This window comes from Zonotrichia albicollis, chromosome 34 (assembly GCF_047830755.1).
Source record: "Zonotrichia albicollis isolate bZonAlb1 chromosome 34, bZonAlb1.hap1, whole genome shotgun sequence".
Lineage (NCBI taxonomy): Eukaryota > Metazoa > Chordata > Aves > Passeriformes > Passerellidae > Zonotrichia > Zonotrichia albicollis.
The window spans coordinates 1173339-1183194 of record NC_133852.1 but is presented as its reverse complement, the minus strand read 5'-3'; the positions used below and the strand labels follow the sequence as shown (position 1 = coordinate 1183194).

The 9856-nt window shown below is 63.4% G+C and overlaps 1 protein-coding gene across 14 annotated transcripts; it reads right to left on the bottom strand.

The window, feature by feature from the left end:
- Positions 1 to 46: 46 nt before the first annotated feature.
- Positions 47 to 9702, bottom strand: LOC113460788 (UDP-galactose translocator). 14 transcript variants are annotated; one of them, XR_012577630.1, is made up of 6 exons: positions 9575 to 9702; positions 7264 to 7446; positions 5969 to 6120; positions 3444 to 4211; positions 3373 to 3401; positions 1962 to 3314 (listed from the first exon to the last, which is right to left on the bottom strand). XR_012577630.1 is itself a non-coding variant. In XM_074531210.1 (5 exons), the coding sequence occupies exons 1-5, from the start codon at positions 9633 to 9635 to the stop codon at positions 462 to 464; spliced, it is 1089 nt and encodes a 362-aa protein (XP_074387311.1). In that variant the 5' UTR covers positions 9636 to 9702; the 3' UTR covers positions 47 to 461. The 14 variants fall into 14 exon arrangements, 5 of the variants coding, with proteins under 5 accessions (XP_074387311.1, XP_074387310.1, XP_074387314.1 ...); XM_074531210.1 differs by lacking the exons at positions 1962 to 3314; positions 3373 to 3401 and adding an exon at positions 47 to 489 and having other exon boundaries at positions 3547 to 4211; XM_074531209.1 differs by lacking the exons at positions 1962 to 3314; positions 3373 to 3401 and adding an exon at positions 47 to 489 and having other exon boundaries at positions 3551 to 4211.
- Between the last annotated feature and the right edge of the window lie 154 nt (positions 9703 to 9856).

Genomic DNA, 9856 nt, shown 5'->3' with positions numbered 1-9856 from the left:
ACGCGTTGCGGGGGTTGCGCCCCCTGGCGATGGCGCAGAGCCAAGGTTTGACCAAAATCCTCTTAATTCACCTCAAACCCGCGCGGGGGGGCCCTATGGCCCCTATAGGGACCGGAGGGGGGGTCCCCTATAGCCCCCGGGAGGGGGGAGCGGCCATAGGGCTCCTATGGGGAGCAGGAGTGTCATTGAGTCCTCTATAGGGACTGGGCAGGGTCCATATAGGGGCTGAGGGAAGGTCCATGTAGCCCCTATAGGGACTGGGCAGGGTCCATATGGCCCCTATAGGGACTGGGGGGAGCTGCCCCTATAGCCCCCAGGAGGGGAGCGGCCATATGGCGGCTGTAGGGACTGAGGGGTCCCGGGGGGGGGCACAGGGCCCTATAGAGGGTCCATATGGATCCTATAGCGCCCCGCAGTGCCCCAGGGGGTTGCTCTATGGGGCCCGGGGTCGCTCGGTGCCGTCAGGTGCCCTTGGCCTTGCTGGGAGACCTGCAAGAGAGAGAGACCCTGAGAGGCCCCATGGATCCTATAGGGCCCGGGGAGCTCCAGGGGGGCTGGGAGAGCCCTGGGGGGGGTTCCCTATGGATCCCATATGGCCCTGGGTGGTTCCTTTAGCATCGGGGAGGGTCCCTATGGATCCTATATGGCCCAGGGGGGAGGGTCCCTTATGGATTCTATAAGGCCCCGGGCAGTTCCTATGGATTTTACAGGGCCCAGGGGTTCCCTATGGATCCTATATGGCCCCAGGCAGTCCCCTATGGATCCTATATGGCCCTGGGGGGTTCCTGTGGCAGCCAGGAGGGTCTCTATGGATTCTATACAGTCCCCATACATCCCTGTGGATCCCATACATTCCCTATGGATCCCTCATGGATCCCATACATTCCCTATGGATCCCATACATTCCCTATGGATCCCATACATTCCCCCATGGATCCCATACGTTCCCCCATGGATCCCATGCATTCCCTATGGATCCTGTATGGCCCTGGGCAGTCCCCTATGGATCCCACGCATTCCCTATGGGTCCCATACATTCCCCCATGGATCCCATACAGTCCCTATGGATCCCACGCATTCCTTATGGATCCCACACATTCCCTATGGATCCCACACATTCCCCCAGGGATCCCATACATCCCCTATGGATCCCATACATTCCCCCAGGGATCCCATACATTCCCTATGGATCCCATGCATTCCCTATGGATCCCATACAATCCCCCATGGATCCTGTATGGCCCTGGGCAGTCCCCTATGGATCCCATACGTTCCCTATGGATCCCTCACGTTCCCTATGGATCCCACACGTTCCCTATGGATTCCATACATTCCCCCATGGATCCCACGCATTCCCTATGGATCCCATACATTCCCTATGGATCCCACACATTCCCCCATGGATCCCATACATTCCCTATGGATCCCACACATTCCCCATGGATCCCATGAATTCCTTATGGATCCCACACATTCCCCCATGGATCCCATACATTCCCCCATGGATCCCACACATTCCCTATGGATCCCATGCATTCCCTATGGATCCCATACATTCCCTATGGATCCCATACATTCCCCCATGGATCCCATACAGTCCCTATGGATCCTGTATGGCCCTGGGCAGTCCCCTATGGATCCCACACATTCCCTATGGATCCCATACATTCCCCATGGATCCCATACGTTCCCTATGGATCCCATACATCCCCTATGGATCCCACACGTTCCCTATGGATCCCATACAATCCCCTATGGATCCCATGCATTCCCTATGGATCCCACGCATTCCCTATGGATCCCACACGTTCCCTATGGATCCCACACATTCCCTATGGATCCCACACATTCCCCATGGATCCCACACATTCCCTATGGATCCCATGCATTCCCTATGGATCCCACACGTTCCCCCACGGCTCCCAGCCCGTGTTAGTGTGTTAGTGCCCCCCCACACGCGCTTTAACCAAATCCGCCTTTATTAGCCCCAAAGCTCGTTAAAAACGCGCCCGGCCCCTCCCCCCTACAAAATCTGTACATCGGCCCCTCCCCCACCGGCCGGGGGGCGGGGCGGGGGCGGGGCTTCCCACAGAGGGGGCGGGGTCTCAATGAGCCCCTCATTAACTTTCATTCATCTCTGACCTCATTAACCTCTGACCTCGTTAACCTCTGACTTCTTTAACGTCTGATCTCATTAACCCTGCTGACCTCATTAAGCTCTGATCTCATTAGCCCCACTGACCTCGTTAACCCAGAGCTCCTTTATTAACCTCATTAACCTCGTATTCCGTTAACCCTGTTGACCTCATAACCTCATATCTCATTAACCCTACTGACCTCATTAACCTCAGATCTTGTTAATCTCCACCTCAGCATCCCCCAGCACCCAACGAGCCCCTGCCAATTAACGAGCATTAATGAGCTCCCCATCCCCTAACGAGCCTATGCAGGTCCCTAACGAGCCTTAATGAGCTGCCCATAATTAATGAGCCTCTGCACAGGTCCCTAATGAGCCTTAACGAGTCCCCACCACCAAAACAACGCCAACATTGGGGTCCCCCCCTGCTGATCCTGGGGACCCCCCAGCTCCTCCACCATTCTACTGAGGCTAATGAGCCTAACGAGCCCAATCAGCCTAATGAGAGTAATGAGCCTAACAAGCCTAATGAGCTCTAATAAGACTAATGAGCCTTAATGAGGCCCTGCCACCTGCTGCCCCCTGGGGACCCCCAAGCTCCTCCACCATTCTAATGAGCCCAACGAGCCCTAATGACCTCTAATGAGCCCAATGAGCTCTAATGACCTCTAATGAGCCCAATGAGCCCTAATGACCTCTAATGAGCCCAACAAGCCCTAATGACCTCTAATGAGCCCAATGAGCCCTAATGACCTCTAATGAGCCCAATGAGCCCTAATGACCTCTAATGAGCCCAATGAGCCCTAATGAGGCTAATGAGCCTTAACGAGCTCTAATAAGCCCTAATGAGGCCCTGCCACCTGCTGACCGCACACCTGGGCACTCTCACCTGCTGACCCCTGGGGACCCCCAAGCTCCTCCACCACACTAATGAGCCCTAATGAGCCCAACGAGCCTTAATGAGGCTGATGAGCCTAATGAGCCCAACGAGCCTTAGTGAGCTCTAAGGAGCCTAATGAGCACTTATGAGCTCTAATGAGCCCTAATGAGGTCCTGCCACCTGCTGACCCCTCACCTGGGCACTGTCACCTTCTCACCCCTCACTTGGGCACTGTCACCTTCTCACCTCTCACCTGCTGACCCCTCACCTTGGCACCTTCACCTGCTCACCCCTCACCTGCTGACCCCTCACCTGGCCATTACCACCTGCTGCCCCCTCACCTCTGCACCCTCACCTGGGCATTGCCACCTGCTCACCCCTCACCTTGGCACCTTCACCTGCTGCCCCTCACCTGGCCATTACCACCTGCTGCCCCCTCGCCTGCTGCCCCGCCCCGCTCGCGGCCCCGTCCATCCCATCCCTCCCGCTGTCCCGCTGTCCCCGTGTCCCTCCCTAGGGCCCCACTGACTTGCCGGGGTCCTGCCCGCGGGCGGGGGGCTGCGCCCGGGGCCGCCCGTAGAGCACGACGGCGGCGAGCACCATGGCGGTGCCGGCCAGGAAGGGCGCGCGCGGCCGGAAGCCGAACAGGTGCGCCGAGGCGGCCGTGGAGGCCAGGATGGAGAGCGCCGTGGCGAAGCCCTTGAGGATGTTGTCGGCGTAGCGCACCACCACGGCCACCAGCAGCCCCCCGGCCGCCTGGTTCACCACCACGGCCCACACGGCGCCATTGTAGCCGTAGAAGAAGCCGAGCGCGGCCACGGCGGGGCCCTCGGCGGCCAGCATGGCGCCCAGCCCCACGGCCGTGCCCACGGCGCCCAGCTGCACGTTGCGCAGCCAGATGGAGCCGCCCGAGCGCTTCAGCAGCCGCTCGAAGTAGACGCCGGCGAAGCCCGAGGAGAGGCAGGAGGCGGCCACGGCCGCCAGCCCCACGGCGTAGCTCTGCGGCGGCCCCTCGGGGCCCGCGGACGGCGGCAGCGCCCCCGGCACCGGCACGGCCCGCGCCTGCTCCGCCTGCACCAGCGCCACCCCCGCGAACAGCAGCGCCAGCGAGAGCCACTGCAGCCGCGACAGCGCCGTGCCCAGCAGCAGCACCGAGAACAGCGCCGTGGTCAGGATCTTCAGCTGGTACGTCACCTGTGGGGACATGGGGACAAGGGACAGGGTCAGATAGGGACAGGGACAGGATCTTCAGCTGGTACGTCACCTGTGGGGACAGGGACAGGGTCAGCTGGGGACAGGGACAGGATCTTCAGCTGGTACGTCACCTGCGGGGACATGGGGACAAGGGACAGGGTCAGTCACTGGGGACAGGGTCAGGTGGGGACAGGGACAGGATCTTCAGCTGGTACGTCACCTGTGGGGAGAGCAATGGGGACAAAGGGACAGTCAGCTGGGGACAGGGACAGGGACATGGGGACAGGGACAGTCAATGGGGACAGGGACAGGATCTTCAGCGGGTACGTCACCTGCGGGGACAGCAATGGGGACAGTCAGCTGGGGACAGCAGGAATAGAGACATGGGGACAGGGTCAGCTGGGGACAGGGACATGGGGACAGTCAGCTGGGGACAGCAGGGACAGGGACAGTGACTGGGGACAGGGATATGTGGGGACAGGGACAGGATCTTCAGCTGGTACATCACCTGGGGACAGCAGGGACAGGGACAGCGGGGACAGTCACCTGGGGACAAGGTCACTTGCAGGCCAGCAGGGACAGAGAGAATAGTCACCTGTGGGACAGTGGGCACAGGGACATACGGACAGTGGGAACAGGGACAGGGACAGCTGGGGACAGGGATTGGGACAGGGCCACCTGTGAGACAGCGGGGACAGGGACATGGGGACAGTCACCTGGGACAGGGACAGCTGGTGACAGCAGGGACACAGTGACACATGGGGACAGAGACACCTGTGGGGCCAGGGCCATGTGGGGACAGGGACAGGATCTGCAACTGGCATGTCACCTGTGGGACAGCAGGGACAGGGTGACATGGCGGCAGGGACACCTGGGGACAGCGATGAGAGCAGGGTCACCTGTGGGACACGGACACAGGTGTGGGAACAGGGACACGGGCACAGGGACACAGCCACTGTCACCAGCAGGGACAACAGGGGACCCTGGACATTGTCACAAGGACACGAGGACAGGGTGACTGTCAGAGGGACACAATGACAGGGACACCGTGGCTGTCACACGGACAGGGGCACAGGGACACTGTGATTGTCACAGGGACATGGGGACAAGGATATGGTGACTGTCACAGGGACATGGGAACAGGGACACGGTGGCTGTCACAAGGACCCGAGGACCGGGACATGGGGACAAGGACACTCTGGCTGTCACAGAGGCACAAGGACAGGGACACTGTGACTGTCACAGGGACAGGGGCACAGGGACACCATGAGTGTCACAGGGACAGGGGCATGGGGACACCATGAGTGTCACAGGGACAGGGGCATGGGGACACCATGAGTGTCACAGGGACACAGGCACGGGGACACCATGAGTGTCACAGGGATATAAGGACAGAGACACAACGACAGGGACACTGTGACTGTCACAGAGACGTGGGGACAAGGACACGGTGACTGTCACAGGACAAGGGCACAGGAACACCGAGGCTCTCACAGGGACATGGTGACAAGGACACTGTGGCTGTCACAAGAACACGGCCACAGGGACACAGTGACAGTCCCCAAGCTCATCACGTCCCCATGTGTGCCAGCTGTCCCCATGTGCCACCTCCCCCTGTGTGCCAGCTGTCCCCATGTGCCACCTCCCCATGTGCCACCTCCCCCTGTGTGTCACCTCCCTCCATGTGCCACCTCCCTCCAGGTGCCACCTCCCTCCAGGTGCCACCTCCCCGCGTGTCCCCTGTCCCCGTGTCACACCTGGAAGGTGGCGGCGGGCAGGTTGGAGATGGCCACGTACTGCAGGTTGTTCTGCAGGGTGTAGATGAGGGAGGGGACAGCCAGGCGCAGCGTGTCCCCAAACTGTCCCACCACGGCCTCGTGCAGCGTCACCGCCGTCTGCCGGACACTGCCTGGGGGGACAGGGCTCAGGACAGGGACACTCTGTCCCTGTCACCCTCCCCCCCTGAGCCTCCCGTGTCCCCTCGCGTCCCCCGGGTCTCTGCCACTTGTCACTGCATCCCTCCCGTGTCCCCTGTGTCCGCACCGTGTCCTCACTGTGGAACCCCTGACCAGGCCCCTCCTGGTCCCTCGTGTCACCTTTGTGTCCCCACCCCCCCCCGTGCTCACCTCAGGGCTGGAGGATGGCACAGTGCCAGGTGTGGCCCTGTCCCCCCATGTCCCCAGTGTCCCCAGTGTCCCTGCTGTCCCCAGTGTCCCTGCTGTCCCCAGTGTCCCCCTGTCTCACCCCGGTGCTGGATGAGCAGCAGCAGCAGGCACAGCCCCAATGTCCCCATGTCCCTGCTGTCCCCAATGTCACCCCAGTGTCCCCATGTCCCCAGCTCACCCCGGTGCTGGATGGGCACCAGCAGCAGGCACAGCCCCAATGTCCCTGCTGTCCCCAATGTCCCCATGTCCCTACCCCGGTGCTGGATGGGCACCAGCAGCAGGCACAGCCCCAATGTCCCCAGTGTCCCCAGTGTCCCCATGTCCCTACCCCGGTGCTGGATGAGCAGCAGCAGCAGGCACAGCCCCAATGTCCCCACTGTCCCCAGTGTCCCCAGTGTCCCCAGCTCACCCCGGTGCTGGATGAGCAGCAGCAGCAGGCACAGCCCCACTGTCCCCAAAGTCCCCAATGTCCCCTGCTGTCCCCCCAGTGTCCCCACTGCCCCCAGCTCACCCCGGTGCTGGATGAGCAGCAGCAGCAGGCACAGCCCCAATGTCCCCCCAGTGTCCCCAATGTCCCCCCAGTGTCCCCATTGCCCCAGCTCACCGCGGTGCTGGATGAGCAGCAGCAGCAGGCACAGCCCCAGTGTCCCCAATGTCCCTGCTGTCCCCAGTGTCCCCATTGCCCCCAGCTCACCCCGGCGCTGGATAAGCAGCAGCAGCAGGCACAGCCCCAGTGTCCCCAATGTCCCTGCTGTCCCCAGTGTCCCCATTGCCCCCAGCTCACCCCGGCGCTGGATGAGCAGCAGCAGCAGGCACAGCCCCAATGTCCCCGCTGTCCCCAATGTCCCCATGTCCCCGCTGTCCCCCCAGTGTCCCCATGTCCCTACCCCGGTGCTGGATGAGCAGCAGCAGCAGGCAGGCGCTGCCCTTCATGGCCTCGGCCATCACCACGGCCGTGGTGGGCAGGAAGCGCTCCCCGGGCAGGGTGCGCACGTAGCGGATGCTGAGCACCAGCGAGGCGTTCTGCAGCACCAGCACGCCCAGGCTGGCGTACTTCACCTTGCGGGACACTGTGGGGACAGGGACTGGTCACTGAGGGACAGGGGACACCGGGCTGAGCCACCCTGAGCCCCCTTGAGTTCCAGTGTCACCCCCAGTGTGACCCCCAGCACGCCCAGGCTGGCGTACTTCACCTTGCGGGACACTGCGGGGACAGGGACAGCTCACTGAGGGACAGAGGGACACTGAGCTGAGTCACCCTGAGCCCCCTTGAGTTCCAGTGTCACCCCTGGTGTGACCCCCAGCACGCCCAGGCTGGCGTGCTTCACACACTGGGACACTGTGGGGACAGGGACAGGTCACTGAGGGCTGGGGACACTGAGCTGAGACCCCCTGAGCCCCCCTGAGTTCCAGTGTCACCCCCAGTGTGACCCCCAGCACATCCAGGCTGGCGTGCTTCACACACTGGGACACTGTGGGGACAGGGACAGGTCACTGAGGGACAGGGGGACATCGGGCTGAGCCCCCTGATAACCCCCAGGCACTACAGGATGGGAACTTCACACTGTGGGGACACCTGGCTGTCACTGAGGGACAGGGGACACCGGGCTGAGACCCCCTGAGACCCCAGTGTGACCCCCAGCATGCCCAGGCTGGCGTGCTTCACACACTGGGACACTGTGGGGACAGGGACAGCTCACTGAGGGACAGAGGGACACTGAGCTGAGCCACCCTGAGCCCCCTTGAGTTCCAGTGTCACCCCTGGTGTGACCCCCAGCATGCCCAGGCTGGCGTGCTTCAGCTGCCGGGACACTGTGGGGACAGGGACAGGTCACTGAGGGCTGGGGACACTGAGCTGAGCCCCCCAAAAGCACTACAGGATGGGAATTTCACACTGCAGGGACACTGCAGGGACATCTGGCTGTCACTGAGGGGTGGAGACCCCAGTGTGACCCCCCAGGCAGCCCCAGGCTGGCGTGCTTCACACACTGGGACACTGTGGGGACAGGGACAGCTCACTGAGGGCTGGGGACACCGGGCTGAGTCACCCTGAGCCCCCTTGAGTTCCAGTGTCACCCCCAGTGTGACCCCCAGCATGCCCAGGCTGGCGTGCTTCAGCTGCCAGGACACTGTGGGGACAGGGACAGGCCACTGAGGGCTGGGGACATCGGGCTGAGTCACCCTGAGCCCCCTTGAGTTCCAGTGTCACCCCCAGTACGCCCAGGCTGGCGTGCTTCACACACTGGGACACTGTGGGGACAGGGACAGGTCACCAGGGGGTGGGGACACTGAGCTGAGCCCCCCAAAGGCACTACAGGATGGGAACTTCACACTGCAGGGACACCTGGCTGTCACTGAGGGGTGGAGACCCTGGTGTGACCCTCCAGGTGCAGCCCAGGCTGGTGCACTTCACCTTGCGGGACACTGTGGGGACATTGGGGGGTCACTGAGGGGTGGGGACACCGGGCTGAGTCCCCCTGAGCCCCCCCAGGATCGGAACTGCACACATTGGGACACTGTGGGGGGACAGGGGGCTCACTGAGGGACAGGGGGACCCCAGGCTGAGCCCCCCAGGATGGGAACTTCACCCTCTGGGACACTGTGGGGACCCCTGGCTGTCACTGAGGGGCAGGGGGACACCGAGCTGAGTCCTCCTGAGCCCCCTCAGGCACGCCGGGATGGGAATGTCACACTGTGGGGACCCCTGGCTGTCACTGAGGGACAGGGGACACCGGGCTGGGCCCCCCCCAGGCACCCCGGGATGGGAGCTCCCCCCGCCGGGACACCGGGGGTCACCTCAGGTCCCCCCCTTACACCCCCCGGATCTGCCCCACAGCCCCCAGAACCGCCCACGACCCCTGTGCCAGGCCTGCCCCAAAGCCCCCCAGAACCGCCCCCAGAGCACCCCCAAACCCCCCAACACCCCCGGCCCAGCCCCCCAGATCCCCGGGACTTCAAAACCGCCCCCAGAGGACCCCCCGATCTCCGGGACCCCCAAAACCGCCCTCAGTCCCCCCGATCCCCGGGACCCCCCGCACCCTCCTGCCCTGCCCTGCCCCATTCCCCCCCCAGCCCCCCTCAAACCGCAGCCCCCCAGCGCCCCCCGCCGGATCCCCCGCCCCGCAGCCCCTCCCCGGCCCTGCTCGGGCCCCGCCGCCCCTCGGCCGCCCCCCGCCGCCCCCGCCCGTGCCCCCTCACCCGTCGCGGGCCCCGCGGAGTCTCCGGAGCCTCCCCCGTCCGCCGCCCCCGGGGCCGCCATGGTGGCACCTGCACAGCACTTCCGCTTCCGGCCACGCCGCGGCCCCGCCCACCGAGAGGAGAGGCTCCGCCCACAGAGGGTCCGGCCAGTCCTCGCGCACCTTCGCGCGGCGCCCCGCCTCCTCAGCCAGTCCGACCAATCAGCGCTCGCCTCGCGCGCTTCCCGCCGCCGACTCGCGCTGTTTCCTCCTCTCTCCCCTTAAGCCACGCCTCCTTCGCCCA